Raw genomic sequence first — 27,474 nt, 5'->3', positions numbered from 1 at the left:
CATGCAACCTAGGACAGCATTAACCTGTGCAAAAGTCTTGCACCGTGACTCATTCAGAAGGAGGAAAGACAAACAGTGAAATGAGGATGCCACTGTCTTTTCATCCTTCAGTACTTTAAAACCATGTGAGCCATTATTAAAGTGAATTATTAAAGCAAAGATTACTGTATCGGTCTCATGGGCCTGATGAACCATGTAAGCTGGCAGAACTCTGCAAATGGTCATGCGTGTAACATGTGAAAGCAAGTAAATGAGAAGGATATGCAAGTCGGAGCATGCACAGACCAAGAGCTGGGCAGTGCCTTGCAGGCCACCGAAGTGTGCAGCCGCTGCCTGCTTGCAGAGCGGCGACGCGTCTGCCGACGGGCAGTTACACCTAACCTTTTTTTTAAAAAAAAAAAAAAAAGAAAAAACTTTCCAAGCAAAAATATATCACAAAAATGGGCCTTAAGGGAATACCCTTGATGTTGTTTCTATTGTAGCAGGTCTTACAAATCTTACATAAAGCTCCTGGAAATGTTAGGTCAAAATTTTATTTCCCAAATCATCACCAAAACAAATAGGATTTACATGTGACAGGGCAGATGCAGCACATGCGACAGCTCTAGTATCTATAGCTACTTGTAATTGATAGCACAGCCCTTATTGCCTACTCTGTAATGCATTTTTATTCTTGAATGTTTTCAGCAAAATAGCACCAGTCCACCAGCGCCGGGCCCTGGGCAGGTGCGCTGCACCTACTAACGCGAGCACGTGCTAGCAGTCCTTCCTGCGATTCAGGAGCTCAAGCAGGGAGAGACCTTCCAGAGCAGCTTTTCTACTGGGACACTCGAGCAGAAGCTGCGGACAAATAGCCAAGGTTTGCCTTCCAGATACCGGTTGGGGCAGGAAATTAGGGTGGAAAACAAGACGGAAAAGATGTAACAAAGCAGCGTAGGTGTGGCTGGGGGGGCCAGGGCTGGGGGAGGAGGAAGGAAGAGACAAAAATGCTCTCAGCGCTACATGTGCTTACTTTCACATTTCCTTATAGCATTCTTATTCTTTCAATTATATTACACAACGCCCGAAAACTGGCCATGTGGCTTCGCGCTACGGACAGATTTAGCTAGCTGTTATTGTTGGACGTAGTGTCCTGCACGTGAGCAGAGCGTGTATGTCCGTACACGAGTCCCCTGCGCAGCAGCTAGAACGGCCCCTGCTTTGAAGGAGACTCATCTCCGGGCGCTCACCACGTGTGCTTTGCATCGCTACAGAATATATCTTTAAAAATTGTGCTTTTACCGTGCAAGCCCCCAGAGGCATCTAACCACGGTGTCGCCCCCCACAAGCACAGTGTAATAAATACCAGGAATACACAGATTGTAAGACCCAGATGTGGATCGATAGCAAGGGAAGAGCACAGCACTGAAGCTACGTCCGAGTTCACAGCGCTCAAACAGGTAACGAGAGCGGGAGGTACGTTACAGGCGCACGGGCTGCCTCGCGTGCCCCTTCGCTCCTCCGGCCGCGACGCGGGACGCGCCAAAGCAGTCATCTTCCACCGTTAACGGTGACACACGCTCCACGAACGGCAGCTACGTCCAGTTTTGCATCTAATTTTTACCGTCATGCCTGCTTACGCTGGCATTTAGAAGGGGACCGCGTGGTGTATCAGCCCGTCCTTAACGCTGCCCTGGCCGCGGCCGCCACGGCCCCGCAGGAAGCCCTGGCTCGCGGGCACCTTGTCTGCCTGCGCTCCCGCCGCCCGCCCAGGAAAGGCTTCCATCAAGATACAGCTGTGCAAACTCATTCAGGTATACAAATAATACTAAAGTTGAATTTACAACAGAGCCTAGCGCAGCGCCCCTTAATTACAACCAGACCCGTGAATGCAAGGTGTCTAGAATGAAAACAAAGGGTTAAAATACCTGTCTGGATTTTTTCTTGAAAATCAGTCATTGAGAATCATCTGTCAGTAAGACAAAATTAATTACTACATGTAAAATTGAAAAAAAAACAACATAAATTTAAATATTACATAATATTACAAAAATATTCATAAAATCCTCTTTTTATTGATGCATGTTCACCTTCCTAATACTCAAACATAGCCAAGATTATTACACCCAATTTACAATAATCGAAAAGGAGAGGAAAAAAAATTTTTTTTTTTCATTTGGCTTTAGAAGCTTTGCAAAAAGCCTTCCACCAATTACAGTAACTTGCAAAATTCAGTCATGTTTTTAAATACTGTTAGAGGGCTGGTGCTTAAGAAATTGCTGGAGTTTAAATGTTAGACATTTGTGCTTAACAAAGATAGCAAATAAAAAGCCTTAACCACTTAATTCACTCAAATCATGGCAATTATTATACTGTTCTCGTGCAAATATTTTACTAATTTATGCATAGTTTTACGTATACATTAAATCAATTACTAGTAATAAATATGTTTTAAAGTTTAACATATAAATATAGTTCTGTGCTGGAGTTTTAAGGCCTTTTTTGGAGAAGGTTGTACATGTTTACATCAGAAGGGCTTTCAAAATTTGGCAGTGGACGTAGGCTCTCGGGTCCCGGGCGCAGAGGCCGAAGCCCCGCTTGCCGCGGGGCCGAGCCCGTCCCAGCCCGGCACCCAGGACGCCTGTCTGCCACGCAAACCGGAGGCGAGAGTCCAGGGAACCGCCTCCCACCTCCAAAAAGAGAGAGAGAAAAAAAAAACACTTAAGTGCTAGCTGGCATACTATCCAGAGTGCAGCCTCCAGTTAAAATAATTCTCAACTATTTTAAGAAAAAGACCCCAACTTCTACTATGAGGGAGGCCTGGCATTTGCATCATCTCCTTAATTAGTGCCCAGGTGAGCCATCCTTGGCACGTAACCCACCTCCCTTGCTCCTGCCCCATGCCCCCGTGGGTGCTGCATCTGCTCTGCCTGAGTTTTACGCGGGCGAGAGCAAGGAGGCAGCCGGCGGGGACACCAAGACCACGCTTAGCTGGGCCTTGTGGTATCTAGCCTCAACACCGAAAGCTAGTGGGACTCAAAGCAGCATGTCCAGCAGAAGCGGCTATGCTCATCCCTGCGAGACACTTCTGGATGGGTCACTGAACAGGTTTTATTTATTTTATTTTATTTTTTATTTTTTTTGGATGAATACAAAGAGAGGGTCATATATGTTGCACTGTAAGTCCCTCTGATTTTTGCCGCAGGAACAACTCCATCTAAATCCTAGCTGTAAAGAGCACTTACAACAGAAAACCATGCATTTAAAAAATAACAAAAAGAAGAAAAGAAAAAAACTACCAGAACTAGCAAAATCTTTTTTAAAGCAGTAAAGCTGAGAAAAATGCTAAACGCTGCCCCTTCACCCAGACCCTCTCCTCTGGCCGACTTGCTCTGATTACTGCCTTGGCAAAAAAAAAAAAAAAAAGGAGCATCTCCAAAATATTAAGTTGTACAGTAGGAAGAGAGAGGCATGGACAGATCCTCTGCTATGACAAATGTAGATGTGTTGAAGGTCTTTCCTAAGTGTGCCTCCATGTCTGCTCCCACAAAACTCTTTCTGGGCTGTTTACAGGTGAATTTTCAGTTAATACCCAGTCTTAAAATCCTGCTGTCCTAAAAAACCTCTGCTACCATAGGCTCTTTCGCTAGCCACAACTACCAGCCTGATAGAACACCACTTCTCCCTCCACTCCTGCAGTTCTTGGCAATCCTGTTACAAACAGGGTAGAACAAACTCTTGACCAAACCTGAGTCTATCCAACTAGCCCAGCTCTGGGTACAGGGAAGGTCTCACTAGGGAAAATAACAAAAAAAAATAACAAAAAAAAAAAAAGCGCACACAAGAGAGAAAACCTAGGAAAATCCAATGCCAGAATCCAATTTTACTACCAATATACTGGAATCAAAAGCAGCCCTACGTTCACAGGAGCACTAGAAACGGGTGAGTATCTCCTACAGCAAGGCAGTTTTGAAGCGAAGCGCTGCAGAACCGGTGGGTGCTTCTCCCCAGCTTGGCCAGAAGCGAAGGTGCCGCAGGCTGCAGGCCCTGGCGAGCGCCTCCGGAAAGCCGAGCGAGGAAAACACGAGCTCTTTCTTGGACCCAGGCTTCTCAACCAAGAAAGCTGAGCCTGCAAATCACTATTAAGAATTGGAAGGAAAAGTGTCTTTTGTGGAAGATGTGAAGGGGGAAAAAAATAGCAGAAAATGGGAGTTGTTTGCCAAACTGGAAAAATCAATTATTCCCCTGAACAACAGTAGTGACAAATATAGCTGCCTCTACTCCCTCCTCCTCCACCATCGAACAAATTGTCAAAAGAACCAACAATCTGTTGAACGACAGCCCCCAGCACGGCCGCATTGTCTGAAAAGTGAGCACAGAAAAGGTCTTGTTAGAAAGGAGCCACGAAGCTCCAGACACGATTTTGGATTCACCCTCAGTGAATCCCCATGTTTGTTTTGTGGAGTTTAAAGCAGCCATTCTGAACTGGGTGTTTGATCATATCAATGCAAATTAATGCTTGAAAAGCACCCAAAATTGCCCCGATCGTGACTATAGTGTTGGGACACATTCCATCTAAGAGCAAATTCCCAGTCACTTAGCCCCCTTCCTTCCCTCCAAGATCTTCACTTGGTTTTGTTTTTTTTTTTTTTTTTTTCTTTTTCAAAGCATATATCAGCATTGTCTTTGGTCCAATTACTGTACTTTTAAATGCAAAATAAAGTTTCAAAAACAGCTGATAAACGCTTCTCTTCAAGCAGGATGAATAAAAACCTGGTAGCGACACACTGGTTTGGCAGCATTGCGAAGCAGAGTCCTACGGGTTTCTTTTGAAGATGCTGCTCCAGCATTAGCAGCAGACACAGGAATATGGCAGGGCTTTTTTGTCTCCGTGCAGCACCGGTGAGTCAGAGGAGCCCCTAATAAAACGGGACCCGCCGGTAGGGCGAGCGTGCAGCGCGCGGGCCGGCGGCGTGGCTCGGAGAGCGGGCGCTGCAGCGGGGCTACCCGGCGGGCGGCCGCGGGGCCGGCGTGCACCTGCACCGACGGGCCTGCGCCTTTCCCCCCTTCGAAGAAACCATCACCGACAGACCCTTAGCGACAGACCTTCTGTTCTGACCATCCAGGCCACCAAGTTACGATTTCTAAACATTTCCAGCCCGTGGCAGGTGGGTTCACACAGCTCTGCTAATAAAACAGGAACTCATGGCAAGCTTCAAAGCTGTCTTAACACTTCTGCACTCAGGCACTCGCTACGAGGAGTATCCATGCCAATATGCCTTTGGTTGCCAAATTGATAAAATGAATAATGCTAGACACCATTTTTGCTTTCTTTTCCTCTTCAGCTGAATACATTATAAAAAACTAAGAATCTTAATAGCTGTTGAGCTTTCAGCAGATGGTACCATCTAGACCCATCTAATTCTAGGCCAAGCAATCTAAATCCTGGTTACAGACAAGGAAATAAAATGTAATAGTGATGAATTGGGGACAAGAGCAACAATTTGAGAAGACTGAGGTTAGTAGCTGTTTCTTAAGCGTAGAAAATAAAGGGCAGTTATTGTACTTAGTGGTAGGAGATTCGGCCAATATGCCAACAAAAAACAAACTTGATTCTGATCTAATGTGTAAAAGCCATTTCAGAAGTCACTTCTGATTTAGGCAGAGATAAAGGGGATCCAAGTGAGGCCTGATTCTACTTTCATGCTATGAAAAAAATCTTAAAAACCCAACCTAGAGAACGAAACCCCAGTTTCCTAAATACTTACACTAAGAAAATGTGCCACGGCTAAACCATCCACAGAAACTGCTATTTTTTGTTAATATTTTGAAAGCTATTTTTTATAATGAGGAGAGACAGTTTATAGAGACGAAAGCATAGCAAAACTGAAAACGAGAATGATTCCTGAGTACAAAGTGCAATGAAAGGATGTATATGCTTTTCATGTAAGCATACATTATGCCTTCCATATTGTTTAAACTCGCTCATCACTGAACTACTCTACATGTAACTAAATTACAAATGGCTCAATGCTAACAAAACATAGCAAATTAAGACAGAATCAGGTCAGACTTCTGTTTGAATTATCTAACTGAGTTTCTAACCTGGCGCAGTATTTGGCCACAGTCAAAAATTATATTATATATATTATACACACACACACACACACTATATATATATATATAGTGTGTGTGTGTGTATATATATATATATGTCTATATATTTATATGTGTGAGGGAGGGGTGTACACACATATATACATATATATATGCCTATATGCATCTACGTGTCTATGTGCATGTTTTTGAAAACATATATAAAACAGGGCAGCTGCTGAAATTTGGGTGTCGCAGTGTATATTGCCGGGGGGAGGGGAGGGAGGGAGATCAGGACCCACTTAGATCAAGACTCACTATTTGTGGGCACGATCAAGCCCATAAAATGGAGTTGGGATGCAAGATGAAGTATTTGCCTCTTTGGATGCCTGATTTGACCCTGCCATCCAGTAGATGCAAGCTCGGATATTCAGATTGCATTAAATTATGGATGGAAATCTACAAGTATCAAATGCTGAGGGGAGTGATCAGCCTAACAGGTTTATTGCTAGGAGAAGATATTAATACTACACATTAATGAAAGCCTGGACCCTTCACCTTCTATAATACTTGGCATGCTGATATGGGGGTTTGCCTGGATTTGTGCTTTCTGGCATTCTTATTATTTCTAGAAACTGCAAATTTAAAAACTACACATACAACATAATTTATTACTTATGCACAATTTTAAGGTAGGAATCTTTTCATTTATGTTTACAATTTTTTGCTTTTGCAATTTTAAATGTTCTTTAACTAGGTGAACCTCAGGCGATAAAAATGAATACAGGCATTGTAGCTACACAGATATAAGTATACATATCTCTTTTTCTTTACGGGAAACATATAAACACAATACCATTTTCTATACAAAATGTAAAACTTCACATGTTCTGTTCAAGCTCATTACTGACTAGTATCTTAAGCTTGTCAAGTGTTTTAAAGGAGCTTTCCAAGAGAAGTTTGTAGTTAAGCATATGGTAAGCTCGTCCAGTCCATATGACTGGTTGAGCATCGACCACTACTGTTGATACAGTTTCCCTCAATATTATGACAGTATTTGTCAATGAAAATTAAATTGCTGTCAAACTTTTCCCACTAAACTTACGGCACAACACTCAGAGAAAGCCAGCTTCATGACTCAAGCCAATAAGGCCTATTCTAAATACTCATCTATTTTACCCATTTGTGGAAAGGTCCCTAAGGATTTATTTCTGATTTTTGTGATAACTAATAAAGAGTTTTCAGTGCATTCTAAGTCTGCTGGATAAATCTCACACTTTATTTTTGATCAAATTCTATGATCTCATATTTAATGCATTTACTGTTTTTCATTATATTCTGTGAAAATGTGTATGCAAACACCCACAGCATTATCTGGGAAATCTTTAACTGTACATGCATTTACCTATAACAAAATGGGTAACAATATAAATGTTGAGCATGATGTTTCAGTTATGTATGTATGTACCAAGTTCTGCTCATGAATATGCATACATCTGTTCAGATTAACATTTTGAGGGTTAGGCAGGAATCATGTAAAGCAAAAGGCCTAAATCAAATTCATCCCAATGGATCTGAACACCAATTACATAAATAAAGCTTTACTATCTTTAAAATAATTCATCAGGAATATATTGGTGAAATGTTACATGCTTTAAGCACGTGTTGCAGGTTTCTTCATTACCTTTGAAAAATTTGTCTTTTTCAAGTGCTGAAAAACAGTCCCTACAAATAAAATATTTGACATAATTACTCAGTAAACTTATGAACAAGACTATTGTTTAAATCAACCTTACTTAAACTTCCAAAAAATGCATTATAGCCATTTGTAGTCTTTTTACTTTACATAAAATCCATTTTAACAGAAGGTGCCATCAGTGAATAAGTACTTTGGGAAGAAAAATATATAGATGGCTATGCCAAGGACAACACGGCATTAGCTGGCAGCAGGTAGCAAGAGATACTCACCATTTTTATTTGGTGGTTCATCCTCCCCCTTCTACACCTGAAGCTAATCTTACCTACCACTGTAGGAAAATACTTTTACAGTGAGACCGACTTATAGGGTCAGTCTGGGACTCTACTTCTCTGTCATCATTCTCGGTGCCTTCCCTGAGCACGTTTTCACGTCCGACTACGCAGCCAGCGCCTCAGCGTCACCAAGTCAACGCGGCACGCTCCCGCGGAGAACAGCAGCGCACGCTGAAGCTGCGCCCACGTCCCCGGGGCGCCGGCGTCCCACGAGACCCCCGCAGCTCGCCCGGGGTCAGAGCCGCCACGTGCGCCGCGGGACACACCTGAGGCTGGTTGGGTTGCAACTTCCAAAAAGGACTAACCAAGCAAAGATGCTGACTTCCCCCAGGGGAGCAGGAGCAAAATCAAGCCTTTTAGAGCAGGTTCTTAATTTCGTATCAATGCACCGGTAAGCAAGCTGCAACAACGCATGGTATAACCTCTGCAAACCTGGTACCCGGTGAGCAGCCTCCAGCACGGGCGCCACTTTGCCCTGGGACTTATATATGTGACTCTTACTCAGTTATTAAACCTCTCCTATTAAAATAAATGGGCACTCTTTCCATTCAAATGCAGGAGCCAGTAAATATCTTATGTTTCCGTATCTTTTGAGGATGAGAGACTTCAGTCCCATTAGAAGTTCCTACTATAATGGAACAAATACACACAGAGACACTGATAGGGTGTCAAACTAGAAGTCAAGCCATTTTTCACTTATCTAGGGCTGCAGAAAAAATGTATCAGAAGAACTACAGCTTTATACCTTTTGGGAGCCCTTGGTAAGGAGTAGGGAATAGCACTCAAGGTCATTGGTTTCGGTGTTTTTGACAAAATTATTTGTCTGCTTTTAAATTCAATGGGCAATTTCAGTTGCAGCCACTTCCCAAAGCCTAAATTTGGCAGATGATTATACTTAGTCAGTCTGTTGGGAAGCAGCAACATCCCTAAAATACAGATATGGAATTAAAATATGGAGCAGAACAATGAGTCTATTTGTCTCGTACACGGAGACACATACACAAAGATTACTCAGATGGAAAAAGGGATATAAGAAGAATTCCAGAAATGACAAGCACACATTAAGCATCACCATGTTTTTAAACTGAGATATTTCTTTGAGAAATTATTTGCAACTCAAAGCTATACCTTTGCAGTGTACACATGGCTTGGGTACGATGAGCAATTGGAACAGATTAGCTGGAGACTCTAGCAGAGAAAAATGGGAGAAGGCTGATACATATCTATGTTCAAAGGTGATAATGTCACCCTGGCCCATCACAATTTCAGCACGTTGATGGTGGAATTTAAGTCTCACTCTCATATCGAGTACACAAAGAGGTACATCTTGGCAGTATAACAAAAGCCAATGTGGGTGGCAAGGTAGCTGCAAATTTAAGCATGAATGCTCTGGATGTGGGGGCTTGCACCTGATTACCAGATGCTTCAAGCAGATGGCCAGGGAGAGGAGAGAACAAGGCTCATGGTTGCTTTGATAGGGTTACAAAAAGCACCAAAACCAGAGAACAGGAAAAAAGAACATTTCTCTGACGGCACAAGGTGCTCAGATCAACAGGGCCACGGAGACACTGCGTATGCTCTGCACTGGATTTGAGAGGTAAGTCCCAAAATCAAGCTAGTGATCAAATAGCAGCAGCAAAGTTTATAGAAACAGAGTTCAAGAAAATAAAAAGTTACCACTATTCAGAATAGGGAGCTGCTATCTGAGCACAGGATATTATCACACGTTAGGTTTTTCCTCTTTGGAGCAATCCACGGGAAGCTTCCCGGAGGAGGCTTTGCCCTCATGCATCATTTATTGCGTGTGGAAGGGGAAGCAGCATACGCTTTTCTGTGGGACTGCAAGTGAGCTATTCCGCAAACGGCGAAAAGAGCCAGGTCTTGCAATGATAAACCAGTACAAAGGAAAACCAAAACTAAAAAGCTGTTTTGGTTCACTTTTCTGGAAGATCGTGGCAAGGCTCTGGAAAATAGTGTTTCAACCTTGTATGGAACTGGGTAAAGACTGGCGAATTTGATTCCATTGCACCCTGACAGGTAACCAGGCAAAGTTTAGCTTAGCAGAGCGCCTTAATAATAAGATTAATACTTGTGCAATGGGAAGCCTGATTCTTCCTGCGGACCATTTGAGCTGGCACCGCGGGGAGCTCGGCTCCAGGCGGCTAGGGGACGGGGCGCCCCCGAAGACGGGCGCCGGCGGTCCTTCCTCCGATGTCCCTAGCGGGTCGGGGAGCGAAGAGCACCCGGCGCTGGCTGGAAACATGAACAGCCGGTGGCCTGAAATCATTAAAAATCCGCGTGCCACGTTTCTCAAAGGGAGGAGGCTTGGCGGCTTGGCCGAAGTCCCGCGCCAGAGGTCCGGGAAAGGGGCTAAGGGCAGGCGACTGTACCATTAAGAAGAATAAAACGAGTATTGTGGAAAAGATAAACAACCTTAACATCTATCTCCCTCAAAATGGCCGGTGCCCCTGCGCAACTTTGAAATCTGAATAAACTCCTGGAGGTGACTCCTTGCCAGCATCCGCGCCCATGCCAGCTTTCTCACAAACGAACAGCTTGTATCTCCATGAAAACCAATGGATGGAACAAATTGTATTAAATTATGTAAAATGATACTAAAGAGCACAATCTACCAGTAAAAAAAAATATATTTTAAAATTGGAAAATCTTGTTTTTATAAATTTGAGAAAATTACAAAAGATCATTAGGAGGGGGAAAACTAAATTTTTACTGCGCTTAAAGGGGCATCTCATGGCTTTAAGCACGAGATGAGATTTATTCTCTCCTAGGTCAGACACACATAATTCTTTGGTGCCTTTGACACCTGTGAGTTATTTAGCCTTCCCCATACTTGAGCATGCAGAGAAATCCCACCTCTGCGAGCTGAGCAGAGCCCTGTGACAGTCTCAAATCGTCCCTCCCCGTCACACGGTGGGAGCTGTCACTGCACATTATGTATCCGAATTTCCTTGGACTTCTCAGAGACCCTTTCTGGAGGGGGAAGGGGATGCAAATAACTGTAATTAGCACCAAATTTGCCATATCCTCAGAAAACGATTAAGGATATTTTCAGCACCTTTTGGAGACTTTTTGTCAGTTAAATACACTGCCATGTCCACGTAAGGAACATTCCAGCAACTTTGCCCGAAACGGGCTTTAAATCGATGATTTCTAAGCGTGAGCCAGTTAATCACGAACAAGAAGATCCGACCCCGTCCGCACGCGGGGCGGCGGAGCGGGCGAGGCAGCGGGCGCTCTCGGCCGGAGCGGCGCTCGCGGCGACGCCGCCTCGGCGCTCGCCGCGCGCCGCAGCGCAGGGCCTTGTTCCGACCGCGCTCGGCCCCGCCGCCGCCGAGCCGCCGAGTTTCCACGGCCTCGAGCGAGGCAGCACCCCGGAGCCGAACCGCGCTTTCCCCGGCGAGGGCCGGGCCGGGCCGGGCCGGGCCGGGCCGGGCCAGGCCGGCGGCAGCCCGCCCTCGCCCTCGGGGCCGGCCTCGCAGAGGGTGCCGAAAACGGGGGAGGATTAGCCGGATATATTGTCCTCGATCAAAGAGACAGAGAGCCATTAATCCAGTTTTAAAATCAGTTTTAAAATAAAGGCTTCTGTCTGCATGTGCTTTTCATTTTTGCTTTGCCCCCCACCCCCTGTTCTGTTGCAAGGCTGAAACGCAGATGCGTGGTTCTTGGCTGCAACAGATAGTTAATTTATCCTGCGACTGCATTAACTCAGTGTACATCTACACTTCCCTAACCTCTCTCTGGAAGGATATTTTTGTGCCATAGGAGCGAGGGTCGGTTTTAACTCTCAGTTCTACCACACAGCTCTCCACTGGAGATCTTTGCAGTCCTAAAAAATAAAAAATAACTTCTGCAGCCAGTAAAGCACATACAAGAACTGCTCAGCAGGACAAATGAGCATTGTAGCTTCCATAGTCGCATACGCCACGGGGAGCCCCAACTAATTTCCACTCTCAATAGAGCCTATACAGACCTGGAAGCTTAAAATTGTTCCTGTCTTTCCACTGAATGGTGCCGGGCCCGGTAGAAAAGGCACTCCTTTCCCCAAGGGCAAGGGGAGCGCGGAGGCCGCGGGGCTGCCGGGCGAGCGCTGGCTCTCCAGCCCCTCGGCTGTCTCACATGTGGTCAAGTCATGAACGCCACGCTCCCGCGTCCCGCCACCGCCCCCAGCCCCACCGCCGCTCCCAGAGACAGGAGCCCGCCCGAGACCCCCCCGCGGGGGAGCCGCGCGTTTCCTGGTGGAGAAAAGACGGCGCGGCTCCCGGTTTTGCAAACAGGTAGTGCTTCAAAGCTGGCCTCGAAGGGTTAACACTTTGACTTTACACACAAAATTTCCCTGTCTGCGCGATCCAGTTGCCACTGCCAGCCTACCCCTGTGACTCACAACAGCTGGAGTTGCTAAACTGGCAGCATCGCACTGTGGCATCAGGAAATTTAAGATAAAAACATATACGATATAAAAATAATCCTAATAAATTCTGGAAAAATGCAGAAGTGTAAAGCTCCACATACTAAAAAAGCATCCTGCTAGAGAAACTATTTTTAAAAAAGGCTGTTAGGAGGTGTGAAAGCAAAGCTGTCTATTATGTTTCTAAAGAAAGGCACCAAATGCTTATTTTTCATACCAATGAATTCTGAGTGACCATTTTTGACAGACAGTTAGCACAAGGTCACTGCCAGTCAGTGGGCTGCAGGCCAAGAAAACCTCCTGGGTGCAAATTACAGAACTTTGTACATTAGAGTGACCAAACAATTGAGAAGAAAATTGAACTTGCCTAAACAATGTTGGGTTATATCATCCGCATGAAACCTGATCCGGGCTGCTATTTTCTGGGTTTCTCTTTCATACCATTTATGCCGCACAATAATTTGATATATTTTTTCATCGTTAAAATCTAGCCGTATTTCTGCTTACATTTCCTTCATGTGGTAAATTGAGGGAATAATAAAAGCTGATTATAAAAAAAAAGACGGGGAAAACATGTCCTTTCCCCACATGGAGGCTCCCACAAAAGACAACGCAAATCCCCCAGCACATGTTTGCAGGGAAATCAGAGCACATTCACGACTGGAAGCGCAAATTCGTCTCGTCTTAGTGATGAAGCCAGTTACAGTTATAAACAAGGAGCGTTTCACCGTACCGATTTGGGGATGGGGTAGGTCTTTCCTCCAAACAGTCGTCAGTAGTTCATGCTAACCAAAATACCCCTCCCAAAGCACAGCCTCAGAGCGAGTAAGCAAACAAGAGGATTACGAGAGCGGGGTGCAGCAAACTTTGCAGGGCGGCAAGGGGCGCAGCTCCCTTCCCGCGCGACGCGCTCGCCTTCTTGTCCACGTGCGAGTTGTCGTTTCATTTCGTATCCGAGCTGCAGCAAAACCAGTGCCTTCAGCAACTCTCTTGTCTGCTATAATCCCTGTAATTTCAGCTTTAATGCCATCAGATTTTTTCCAAAATTTAACTACCACAAAGAGTTAACATTTAGAATTGCAGATTTCTTTTTTTTTTTTCTAATAGAGTTATTTAAAATGAGCTTTGAGAAAGCAGATTTCAAAGGAGACGAAAAACTCTGTGGTCAAATTTCATCCTTCCCTGTTGTCCGCTATCACCTCACAGCCCGCGACCGGCGGTTGCGCTTCGCGGTGCTCCCTTCCTCCCAGTTGGCGCAGGCACGCAGGGATCTTTTCTCAGGGTCTGATGTGCGGCTCCCAGCGTGCCAGCTGGCTTTTCCTGTTCCCTGCAAAAACTGCACCCTGACTTCAGGTACCTTTGTGCCAGTCCCACAATCTGCAGCAAAAATGCAGTGACATTCTTAATTTGCTTTCACACCAGCTTCTCCTCCTTCTCCTCCTTTTTTTCTCTTTTTTTAATATGGAAAACATTTTTCATCATTACCATCTACATTTTCATTCATACACATCTTTTTCATTATTTTTTATCAGTTAATCTAAAATGATACACCAAGTGCTACTTAAAAAGACAGTTTAATATTATTTCTTAGAAGGAAAAGATCTGATTCTGATTTCACTCACACTAGTGTTGATCAGAATTCACTTCCATGAAGCCAATAGAGTTACACTGGTATAAAAGTGATATAAATAAGATCAGGATCAGCTTATAGGTGTTAGGCAACACTGTAGAAGAAAGGTATTCAAATAAATTCTTACATGTATAGTATACTATGCATATATTGGAAGTGCTATTTAAGCACACAGCAGTTGAACAAAAAAAAGAATGCCTTTCTAAAAAACAATGATTTAAATGTCATTGCAAAACACCATGGGAGCAATTGCTTTCTCCCCCAAATGTCGCCTGAAAAATCCAAAGAATACACTGACTAATAAGGACCTTTCCTGAATTCAGTGTTTCTAAAAATATAAGGACTATCAAAAAAATACAGGTGATACACAATTTTTCCATCAGAGTTTTATGCAAGAAATTGGGCTTGCATATTACATGTGATTCAAAAAGAATAATTAAAGTCCTACATGGACACATATCTGCCTCAGGGCAGACCTTTTATGTTGTTTTGCATTCCATGTGTCACTCAAAAGAATTGCAACTGGGAAATGATGTTGAACTAAAATAAGACAAGAACACATTGACTAAAATTATACCCTGTCCAATTTGCTGACACCCCTTTAGACATCTCACCATGATTGCTCTGGTGCAACCACTGTTCTACGTATGGGTAACATTTAAACTAAACATAGTTGTACACTGAAATCAAATAAAGGATTTGAAGACTTTTTTTTTTGATATTGAAAAGTACATTGGATCTGAACACAGAAGAAAAAGGACATACTTTGAGTAGTGATCCACATTTGTTATCCTATCTAGAAAAATCACTGCTGTTTTTGTGCTACTAATATATTTGGGCGAGAATAATCAGATTAGGAACCTGAGTCTTTAGCCCTCGTGTGCCCAAAACGCCTGCAGAAGTTAATGGGGGGTTGCAGCTTGCAAGGATAACAGGGCTCAGCCTCTATTCTACGAAAATAGATTTCCTAAAGCCCTGACATATGAATACATTTAAAGCATACATTCTTTGTTCCAGCCTATGGTTTGCCGGGAATTTGGACGGCTGTGGTGCTGTGTATTAATAGCCTGGATTCTGGGGGCACCATTATTCTACCCCATCTCTTGCTATCCCAACAATCACCCTGAAAACGAGGAGCACAGGATGAAAACCCAGGGATTTTTATGATGCATTAGATCCTTTTTTAAACCACTTAGAGCTAAATTTAACACATCCTCTGCATGCCACCCATCCCACCTCTAGCCTTCTCTTCGGCTGTTTTGTTTTCTCTTTCGTTTCACTCACTTCCTTAATTAAGTTGATAATGTAATTATGTCACAGCTGTAGCATCCTCCTCTTGCAGAGGTGGCTGGATTTCTATAACTTCAGCCTGTTTGATGATTGATTGATATGTACAGAGATAATTGTAACTTTTAAGAAATGTTATAAATAAGTTTTAAAAGGAAGGTACTGGGTCAGGCACAAAGGGGACTAACATTTGGCAGGGAGCAGGTCTTGCTTGCTTTCTATGGAAAAGCAGAGCTATCCAGAGGTGGAGGAGCAGAAGGGAAGGAGGCTCTTTAGCTTGGAGTTCTTGCACGTTGGGAGTGGGAGAGCACGTCAGCTGGGGGAGGGGAGGAGACCTTCGCCATCCCTTAGTAGCTGTTCGGGCAAGAGAGTAGTCAGTTCAGTAAGACCTCCGCCTCAATACCATCCCCACTAAAAATACACAAAGGAGTTTAGCTACTGTAGTTTTTCAGATGAAAAAGCCTGATACTCTGAACAAAGGGTTCAAGCTAACTTGACAGATAACTTGTAATCAATATATTTACCTTCCTATTTTGCTTAAGAGTAGAATTTCCTGTGAAGTACTTGATATATGACTCTTGGTAATGAAAGAATAATATCCCTGACCTTTTATTACATATGGAAATATTTAAGTGTTTTACATCAACACATCACGGCATGTTAATAGGAGACAATCTAGGAGCACAGTTAACTGAGAAGAGGAAAAAGCTTCATCAACTACTCAAATTTCCAGAAGAGGATCAGAAGAAGTACTTGCCCCTATGAACAAACAAAACGTTTCTACTGGAAAGTGTAAACAGAGACAGTGTGGATCATGAGACCCAGCATATTTTAGAGCAAATCTGCAAGCAAATGCATATTCCAGAAATAAAATCTATTAGTGGGAGATCAAGGTTGCACATAGAAGCAAGCACAGAGCTAAAACTCAGCCCTTCTTCCTTTAACGTTGGCCTGCTTTCTCCTTCTCTCTTCATACGCTGTTATGCTCTTCTTGATACAGTACGTCTTTCACTGCGCACTTAGGAGACGTGTGCATGAGCAACCAAGTTCTCTTAGCCATGCCTACATGTGCTGCACAGCCCGCCTTCCCTTCCGAGTGCTGGGGAGATTGTTACTAAAAATACCACTCTTGAAATGTTACTATGCATACACCAAACTTTGATCTTCCAGGCTTTATATATCAATCAAAAAGAAACCAGTGTAGCTCTCACAAGCAAAGGCACTCCTCCTCAAGTGCCGTCCGTCAGCCGGCCGCAGTTCGATAGGAAAGCCACGCCAGCTCTGGGGCTCTCTGAGGCATTACGGCCTCCCCAGACAGAGTAGATAGGATCTAGAGCTTCAGCCCAAAAGTATGAAGCTTTCCCCTCACATTTCCAATACGAAGTTTCACAGACCTGTCTACTGACTAAGAGCATGTTCTTCCAAGAAGTGGGAAGTTTTTGATACTCAGCACCCAATAGGGCCAGTCTTTAAAATATATCCAGTATTACCGAACAGATAGGATACATCTCTGCTGGTGCTAGGCCTCCACAGGATCAAAAGGCATTTGTCTTGGACGTACCTTCATTAAGTCTTTCATCTGGCTGTAGTCTCCCCACTCGAAGAAAACCACTAGGTCTGCACAGCTGCAAACCAAGTATGACCATAAACTTTACCAAGTTCTTTGACCATTTTCTGTCTCACATGTGGTCAAGTCATGAACAGAATCTGACGTATACACAGTGTTAATACAGTTGTAGCTCCCTTTGGAGCCTAGCTGAAAAACAGAGTTTAGACGCCAGTTGTCTACTTTTAAGTTGTCTTATGCAGAAAAGAAGTTCTTGGATAATTTCTGAGAACTGTGAGAAGAATACAGTGCAATTTTCTATGGCTTTATGGGAATGGAATCACATACATTGTAATTCTGATTTTATGGTGTTTGGGAATATGACTTCAAGGAGGCATCTACAAGCAACTCAAAGTGCTGGACTACTAATAGACACTAGAAAACATTTTTATGCACAACCACCTTTATCCATATATTTCTTCAGAGACTGAGAATCAGAGGTGGGTGCAGTGCAACAGTTATCCTGTGTAAGGGTAGACACCACTACCAATATTATATTCACTCCAAAGTATCGAGTGAACAGAGAATCTCCAAAATATATCCGGAGATCTTTTAAGGTCTGTTGGGATGTTGTCATTGGGCAAGTTCATGTGTCTAGAGAGCATAGACACTTCATTCCCATTTCCATGTTACAACAGCTTTAAGTTTGTATTTATCCTGCATCATTTAGATCCATCTCTCTTTCAAAAAAGCAGAAGAACAGACAAGAAGGGAAAAGACCAAAAGATAAAATGCCAAAGTTATGATAGCATCCTGTAGTCAAGGATAAAGGCAAAAAAGTGATAAACCTCGGGCAGCTTTCCCATTACAGGCATTAATTATTATACAGCGATAGCCCCCTACGAAAGACAACAGCTCCAGCTGTTTTGCATTTCACAGCCTTTTGTGGACCCGCAATGGAGTCCGACGTGCAATACTTTGGGGAGGAGGGGGAAGCTGTGCCCTCTAACATGCAGCAAAACCAAAGCGCAAGTGATGCAGCCTTCCTGAGAAGAGTCCATTACAAAGTGCCAAAAGAATCTTCTTGCTATTATGAAATGGAAATTATTTGTAAAGGAAGGTTAAAGGTCACCCACAGGCATTCACTGGGAATTATTGACATAGGTATGACATAGATGATAGCCAATCAAAAAGCAATTTTATAAACATTGTTATTAAATAGTAGGGTAATTGCTTTAAGTACTGGAGGAATGTCAGGGTCATACGAGAGTTTTGGTGGTGTCATAGTTTTTTATTTGACACTTACTGGATCAATGACACTTAGTATATTTATTCTGAAATGTGAGCTGTGTCACCAGCCTAGAAGCTAATCCACATACCGCGTACTACCCCATATTTATATAGAAATAATTTCTGATTTTATTTCATTCACTAAGTATCCAGCAATGCAAGCGTCAAAGCTCTCTACACATAAAAGTATGGAAGTAATTAGGGATTATGTGGTAAGTGTACAAACATAGTTTATATTACTGTGTATTAGAAAAGACCCCTTTTATAGCTGCCTTTGTCAATTTGACAGAGCAAAGGGTTTTAATGTACTGTAATAAGAAATGTAAGAGGGGGCAAAGGACAGCATGGCTGTGATGCCTGTTTGTAAACTGCCTGGCCCTGAGGTCCTCCCTCTCTTCTACTCATCCGTGCTTCATGCTTATTCTATGGTCATATACATTAACTGAGTTAATAGCAATCTGATGGGGGGAGAGGTTGGGGGAAGCCCCTTAAATATACGTTGTCAGGCTGTTGGTGGTGCTTAAACCAGGGCCTCAGCAAGGGCAGAGGCTTGTAGAAGATAGCAGAGTATATACGACTGGAGGCAAAATTTGTGTGATAAAATGTGTTATGGAAATATTTTGTTTATTTATTTATCTGCCAGGTCACAAATGTGTCCTGTAGCAGAAGACGATTAAAAAAAAAAAAAAAAAAAAGACAGAAGACAGAAGGTGAGCAGATAGGCAGGGTGATGTTCAGGTAAGCCCCTTGACTGAAGTTTTATGAGGCTGAAATTTGTAACTGGTGCTCTTATACCATTAAATGACTTTTCAGGGGATTTGCTCTGCACCTGTTCTTCATCAGGACTACAGAAACCTCCATCTCTGTGCATAGCTACGCTCAAAGGCCCTCTCCTCCCACCAAGCGACCTACCATTCTCCATCTCTTTCATGAAAAGCAAGCCAGGTACAAATTTTGCTGTAGCCTTCTCACAACCTCCTTGGGGCAAAACGGAGGGGTGGAGGGATATGGATCATTATTCACTGTTTAGAAGTCTGACAGCATCCTTAGCTTCATATGCAGCGCGGCAGATGACAACAGTGCTTCACTGCAAGGAGTTTAGAATTTAAATTATAACACTGAATGCATACTACGCAACAACATTCCTGTTGCATTCCATGAACTCTAGCTCAACTAAGAAAGAAATCAGTTGACATTGATAAAATGCAATTTTTAATATAACTGAAAGTAAAATTGTATCAACACCAATTTACTATTTTTTTTAAGGTGGAGGGAGAGAAAGGAGAAAGAAAAAGATCACAGCATATACTTTAGAAATGAGTGGGCACTAAATACAAGCTGTCCATTTCTAGAGATGTGAGATAACTGAGATGCACCATTTCTGAACCTCTCCACGGCGTGAGCGGGTGACGGAGATCACGGTCCCCTGGCAGCCCGTGTCCCGCACACCGCGGAGCAGAGCGCGCCAGGCGTGGGCAGCAGGGATCGCGAGAGGAAACTCAGCGGAAAACGCAGCAGGGGAGATGCACGCTCTCCGCTCTCCAAGACCACGCGCAGCGCGGGCACGCTCGCGAAGCCCTGCGGTGGTGACCGCCGCCGAGCCCGCGCGCGGGAGCCCTGCCACAGCTGCAGGGGAATTTCAGAGGCCTCGTGCGTTTGCTCTGGCCTGTTACTTGGCGTGCCGGGCTCGTCCCCAAGAGCTGGGGCACACAGTCTGAAGCCTGGAATAAAAGTAAGCTCTCACTGAAAATGTAGAAGTCACGTTTTGCTGTGATTTATGTAATAGATAAGATGTTTTGGCTGCAGATTGACTAAATTGGTGGTCCCACATTAAATATCTAATCTGAAGTACGCTGACTCCTCACCAAGGTTGGCACTGGGACACATGAGCTTCTCTTCTATCACAATCATCCAAGAGACAACTATTTCCAGGAACAATGACAAACCAATCAGCATTTTCTGACGCTCTGGGACTGCAATAATTTAAAGTAGTGGTAGCTGTTTGGCACTTTCGAAAATCAAGCAAGCAAATAAGATAGCTCTGTAAGGGGGGGGAGGGTTAACAGTTTTGATCTGGGAGTTTTGATTCCTTAAAATTATCACTGTGATTTTCATTCAGGAATAATAAATTCAGATGTTGATAGGGGCCTCACATTTAAAAATAAAATCACTGATCTCTATTAAGCATGCAGTAGAGATGTAGCAAGCATTATGAGAATAGGAGAAAAGATCAGTCACTAGAAAAAAAGGAGTACAGAAAACAGGTGAACTCTTTGGAATAACGAATTCACCATCTTAATTTTTAAGTTTATTACCTACACACAGACAGGTCTAGATGGTAAGATTTAGATACTGTTTAATTCAGCTTTAAGAGGTTTGGGATATGCAGCTCCTTTCATAGCTTTGAGAAACACAGCCATGATCTATGCCGGATCAGGGAAATTTAGTACACCTATTTTTCCAGCTAGGTACATGAATAGAATCCGAATTCTACCGGTTACGCTCCCATCCTAACTATCTTTTCGATGCGTCTCTCCACTCTCCTTACTTCTCTTTGTAAGGTCTAAACACTCATACTCCAATACTCCAAATGTGCTGCGTGCACAAAACGTCTATGCGATGCTTACATGCCTGGCAGTGAAAGGTTAACACAGTCACTGGAATGGGGGCAAATGGCAGAGCAAAGATTTTATTCATAAATATACCTGTGGGTGTATATGTAAAAACAAACAAACAAAAAAATCAAACTAGATCATGGTAGGTACAGGTTTCTGTTCTGCAGCATGTAACTACAAGATACCAAAATCTCTTCTCTAGCTAGAGACTGCACTGAGTAAGGATGGAAGGGACTTGATCCACATTTCTTGAGAAACCTCTGCTGTCAAAGCTCATGATCCGCCAGGTCATCGCCAGCATTTTCTAGTTTTACTTACAGGGGAAGGTCCTCCAGCCTGTTGCAAGATTGCTTGCTTGGTTATCCAGCAGGATCCCAAAAGACTGCTAAGTACGTTCTGCACAACGACAGCTCTCCAAATGTGGCTAGCAAGCCCCTGAACCCAGGTGTTATATCACACAGCCAAACAGTAGCTGCCTTACTTAACAGATGACCAACACGACCCAAGAACAGACCCTTCCTTACAGACTGCATTTCTCTGTGCACAGGCACACCGGTTCCTCTCTGCTGAAGCCCTCTGGCACCCCACATCAGATCTCCTGCACGCTTCTGCCACACACCTCCATCACATGGCTTAACGCCAAACTCTACTGACAGCATCTCAGCTTGGATAAAATAGGGATCCATTTAAACTAGATCCTAGACAAAACGATCAGCCTCAGCTGAGGAGAATTATATAATACCAACCCCTAGGGTGATGGAAAGCCTTTCACATACTGCAAGTCAAACCTACGTCCCTCACCAAGCGTCTAGTTATGTGCATTCCCAAATGACCAATGCTATCACATAATGACTTTACTACTGTAGTACAAATACTGAATGACAAGAACAATACTCCAGGAACCAGTGGAAAAACTGGAGACCTGTTAAGGGTGACCACTATGTAAAAATGAACACACACATTTTCCATACAAAAAGAGTACTCTAATTTATTTGAAAGCCTAGTTCTCACCTACTGCATAGTAGAAATGTGAGCCACATAAATATAAAATTCTCCACTTTCTGTTTCAACATATTCAGCATGTAGAGAAGCATATTCAGGAGGTTTCTATATTTGATGATCTTTTTCAAAATTCAAAATTTCTAATTAGGACCATGTCCTATTCTTTGAGTTTTATTTTGAGCACTAGAGCAAGCACACGACACCCAGAATGCCTCTCCTTCAACTGGATAAAAATATGTAAGTCTACATTCATTCTGTAGCAACAGATCCTTTTTTAACTGCTTGGCAAGCCCTTGAGCTTGGTTGACCAGACACCAGGAACTCAGACTATCGTCCCCATTGCATCTGTGTTCATCCATTTTCATTTCATAACACAGAGATACTTTTTGTCAGTGAATGAAGACATGGTGTGACTAGTTTGTCAGTCTGCCACAAATCTAGCAGTATAGATGTCTAGAGTCTCAAAAGTGCCCTCTTTTTTTTTTTGGTAGTATTGTCTAATATCTTGATGCAATTCTACTTCCACTACTACCCTGTGACTGTCTGCAGTGCCTCAAAATTAAAACCACCTGAATGTGGAGATACCAATACCGATTTCTTCCAATTCTTTTTCTTTTCTTTTCTTTTTCTTTTTTTTTTTTTTCCTGAATTTTAGGCTCAAAGACTGCCTAACTCCAGCAGCAGGCCAGGACGGTGCAGGCAATGGGCTTCCCGCGCTGGCAGCGCGTTGGCCCTCCTGCTGCCCAGCGCACCCTGCACCTGAGCGGCGGCTCCAGTTTTGTGTTTTCTGCCCACATTCCAAGGTGATTATTCCCAGCAGAGATCAAAGAGACGCCCAGGCAAATAACATAACTTGTTGGGATTTACGTATCCCATCCCATCGTCTACGATGGGTTCCAATTGCTTTGACTTGTATCTCATCACTCGGCTTTGTAATCCTGACTATTTAGAATTTAAGACTTTTTCCTGACTCCTAAAATCTGTCATCAGTCTTACATTTGCATCCAACATTAACAAAGAAAGAGCTGAAAGTACAAAAATCTTAGCGGTGGGAGAAGCTGGAGGGAGGTGTAATAAAATGAAGTCGAATGAAAATAAAACAAACAAGGAACAAGGTACATAGCAGAAAAATCAAAAGGCAAAATAAAAGATTAAGGAGTGCCGGTAAAGATAAAATTCAAAAATGCTTTAAATGTTGATTCCCTGAAACACCCTACTGTTTTTGTTTCATGCAGTATTTTGATGCTAGCATCTAATTATTCTTTGCAGTGTTTTATCTCCCCCATTATAGTATCACCAGATTTTTTTTATTGGCACTTCCCTTATTAATGATTACAACACCTACGTTTAAGGAGCTAAATGAGTTCTCTCTTTTCCTGAGCTGAAGAGAGGGGGGTCAGCAGAGAAAATGAGAATTATTCTGCTTTATGCAGATGTGTTATACTCAAAATTATTTTTGGCCATTGAAGTAGCTCCTGTGGCTCAGCGAGGCAAAAGAAAGATTTGTTTCCCTTCCTAGCTGCGAGCTGTAGCCCAGCAAAGGTGGGGACCGTTCTTGCTACTCGCCAGTCAATCAGAAACAGAATTTAACAAATCTTTCAGTTTCCCTATAAAAGAATTAACAGTTTCCTCTTAAATAATTGTCCTTAATTAAACTGAACGTTCTTTCAGGATTATACAGCACAATAATGTGCCCACCAACAAAACGTATTGGCTTTTCTCCCTCTGCTGAGGATTGGCTCTTGGTGCTTGCTGCACCAAGACGCGCTCTGGAAGTGCCCCAAACGCACCCTGGCGCGGCCGCGGCGCGCGGAGGTACTCACGGGACCTCGGCAGCTCCCCGCGGCCGGGCTCCCCGCGGCGGCACCCAGCCGAGCTCGGGGCGGCCGCCGCCGGTCCGCGCGGCGGGCTGCTTCCTCGAGCGCCCCGGGGCCTCCGAGCTCTTCCCGCGCCCCGCTGCAGGCCCTCGGCGCCCCGCGGGCAGCTGCAGCGCTTCCCCAGTGATTGCAGAACCAGCGGAACCTGAGCGGGAGCGAGGCAAGGAAACCCCAGACAGCCAAAAAAACGGCAGGTATTGTTTACACACCAGGCAGAAAAAGCAATCCAGGGTGCAAATAACTGCAAATAAACTTTTGTCAAGAGCCAGAAAATTTCACACCTATGCAAAGTTGGCAACATGCCTAAAGCCTATCCTTCTTCTTCTCCTTAGAGCTCTAAAATATGCCTGCTGCACTCCCCACAAGAAACAAGTTATGCTAACATGCAGGGTTTGACTGTGTTTTTTTATACACTTTGGTTTCTCAGGTATTGTGGGCCTTTTAGTAATTAATTAGAACAAACTCATAAATATCTATATAAACATTATTTTAAATAACTGCTTAGTGAGTCACTATACGTTTATATTAAATTAAATGAATCAGATGAACACTGATGTTCAAAGTTTGATGGCAACGCAGTAGAATTATTATACCGCAGAGACAGACAGACAGCCTTTTGGGGAGACAAAAGCTAAAGCTTTCTTAACATAGAAAATGTTCCATGAATAGGGTTAAATACTTAATGGTTGCTAGCAAAAGATAAGACAAATATTCTTTGTTAATATTTATAGAATCTCATCAGGAACTCTTTTGTCCTAGCATTGTTTCCAAAATTCAATCCCCTAGTTATATCCATCATTTTTCATGTGATTAAAGGAATCTAAATTTGCTGCCTTGTCTTCTAAAAGAGTAAAAAGTTAGATCTGTATTATTAAAGCCTCTTGGTTGGAGCAGCAAATGTAATATTGATAGCCCATGGTATATAAGTCTAAGAAACCTACTGATCACACACATGAGATGTAAAATGCATTCACAGGAATCACGGCACTATTCCTACAAACTTGGGACCCAGCTGAAAAAAAAGAGATAATTACATCCTTCCTAAAAAGGGAAATACAGTATTTCAGCTTGATAAAAGGCACCAAATAAAAGATTAGAACCATAAGTAAGAAAAAAAGACAAAGACTTTGATGCTAGGGAAGTGACACTCAACACTTGGATCTCTTGTCACAACTACCCTTCATCTTAGGGATGAAGGAGTCACGGGGACCTGCTGCTGCAGAAGAAAACCCACAGCAACTACCATCTGGAGAGTGGCAAATAACTGAAGGTAATCCCACAAATTGGAGTGGTCCTGACAAAAATAAGGAAACAGTCAGAGAACAGGTGAAACGTGCCTGAGGATGGCTGACCACACAACTTCCTCATTAGCCATCAAAACGAGCCGGATGCCCGACCGCTGATGTGAATTATCTGGGTTGAACTGATGCGAGATACTGCAAAACACGTCTGCACTAAGGATCGGAGAGGACACTGCACGTATCCTTGCCCTCTCCGCTGCTCCCCGCAGTCCAACATGGCAATTTTGTTCCATGCAGTTACGCTCTCCCGTCGTACCCGCAGTCGGGGTAATTACCAATATTCCCAGGTCACTAGGAAAGCAACCCGGGCCCGAGCGCGCCTGCTGCGGTTCCTTCGGGGAGGTTCCTTCCCTCGTGCGCCCACGCACGCCGCTGTGCCCACGTGGCACGGGTCACCCGTGGCCGTGCAGAGGGGACGTGAGCCTCGCGCCCAGCGCCGGCCCCACCACCGCGGCCCCCGCGAGCGCCGCGGGTGGCTCTGCCTCCTTCTCCCCGGCTGTCGATGGATACCCTGAGAGATGTCTTCTTTTTGGTGAAGCACTTTAGATACCTTCATAAAAGACCCTACGTGAGAACGAAGCATTTATTGTTACTATTAATAATTATTAATGTGAATATTATAATCAAAGCACGTGCAGGACAAGCAGTGTCCCTCAAATGGATTAGGTATCCTTCCACTTAGGTGTCTGCCACTCTTCTCACCCCAGCACCATCAAAGCGTTAAAGGGACCTCAAGAGCATCCTTCTCCAACTTCCGGGCGAGCAGGAAGACCTTCCCCAGAAACCTGCACCGGGTCAGGAAAACTGCTGCAGCTGCAACAGTGTCACCACACAGTACGAGGTGCAAAGGGAAAAGTAGTTGTGTAATCTGAGAACGCTCTCTAGTTTGGGCATTTTTGTGCTGGAAAAACAGCAAAAAAACTTCTTTTTTCTTTCACCTTAAGAGAACCAAGACTCAACATTTAATTTTTCTGAGCCTACTAGAAAGGTTTTTTTTTATAAATCAGGCAAAAGCCAAGTCCTCATTGATCCAATTTTTTTTTTTACCCAGAACTTCTTAACAGCTTTAGAAAAATAGATAATTATTGCAGTTAATTTCAGCAAAACAGTTCAAACTCATCAGGGCTGCACAAGTATAATTTACTACTCCTTCTGACTTATTGTTTTGACTAGATGTAGATTGATGATTAAAGTGATAAACAGTAACATTTTTATAAAATGGCTGACTCTGCCAATGGCAACTGAATAAGAAACATGCTGAAATAGCTGTGCTGTTATTGTGATTGTACTCAAGGCTGTCAACAAAGAATATAAGTATTTGACAAGGTGTTATCTAATTGTGTTTTTAAAAGCCACGATACATACATCTTTTAATGTGTCACTTTAAGCAGCAAGAGAATTTCTTTTATTAAAAAGTACAAAGGAAAAATGAATGCCTTGCATTTTCTTGTTTCTTTTTCCCTAGCTCTGCCCTTTTGCCGTCATTCGATGGAATATATTTGCTCTTTAGTCAAATTGGCTTTTATTTAAATGGTTGCCCAAAATAGCACAGCAACATTAGGTGTATAAGAAGAAAGAACAGTGTGTCCCACAGACAATTTTTACCTCAGCCCTAGTGGGAATTAACTGATCGAAACAGAAGGCTAAGAATAAAATCCTTTTGACGTTTGGAGTTAGTGAAACAGCATTTTGGATCAAGAAAAAGGGTTTTTTTTTTTCTTTTTTTTTTTTAAGAGGGATCACCATGAAAAGTATATTAACATGCCTCCTTTTCAGTTATCTGTAGTCCTTTCATGGTCTGTCATACTAAACACAAGCATCTTTACATCTAAAATACAGCTGTCCTCACAGAGCCCCTTTGACGTATGGAAGTGGCGTCAGCCTTGTGCAGTGGCTGAGGCTCTGCTCAGAGGTTCAGGGAGCTGTAAACCAGATTCGAGAGCTGCAGATTCACGCTTAGCTGCTGGGCCTGCCTTCCCCACTGGAGCACCTCAGCCCCACCAACCCATCCTCTGCCTGGAAGGGAAGAAGCTGGAAAGAAGGATTGGCGCTCATGAACTAGAAGAAAGAGTCAATTACCTGGGAGAGGTGAAGGAGCACAGGTAGATGGAGGGACTGCTACTTTGGCTCTACTTTCTCATGCAGAGATCAGCCAGTGAGCGGGAAGGGGTTAAAACGACTGCAGAGTGAATTAAATAAAGATGCTACAAAGAAAGGAAATTCCTACTTCTGCGTTCTTGTCTTCTAGGATGACAATAGCAGTATGAAATGCTGCAAGGCTTGGTAATAGAAAGAGGATTAACTGTTTGGAAACTCCTTCACTCAGAAGTAGTTTGAAGCATGGGGAGAAGTGGAGGAGCTGTCACTGACAGCTGGTGCTTTGGAGGATCTCCC

At 43.5% G+C, this 27,474-nt stretch overlaps 1 protein-coding gene across 2 annotated transcripts in view; it reads right to left on the bottom strand.

The window, feature by feature from the left end:
- The window catches only part of ZNF536 (zinc finger protein 536), a 187,580-nt gene that overhangs the window by 61,454 nt on the left and 98,652 nt on the right, over nucleotides 1–27,474 (bottom strand). Inside the window, exon 4 of one of the 2 annotated variants that reach the window (XM_062586752.1) lies at nucleotides 1,908–1,948. The exons of the other annotated variant lie outside the window; for it this stretch is intronic. Coding sequence (XP_062442736.1) covers nucleotides 1,935–1,948 — 14 coding nt within the window. The 3' untranslated portion in view covers nucleotides 1,908–1,934. The remainder of the gene's footprint in view (nucleotides 1–1,907; nucleotides 1,949–27,474) is intronic. 2 annotated transcript variants of the gene reach the window in all.

Source organism: Rhea pennata, chromosome 13 (assembly GCF_028389875.1).
Source record: "Rhea pennata isolate bPtePen1 chromosome 13, bPtePen1.pri, whole genome shotgun sequence".
In the NCBI taxonomy this organism is placed as follows: domain Eukaryota; kingdom Metazoa; phylum Chordata; class Aves; order Rheiformes; family Rheidae; genus Rhea; species Rhea pennata.
The sequence above is the reverse complement of the archived record's forward strand: the minus strand, read 5'-3'. Positions and strand labels throughout refer to the sequence as shown.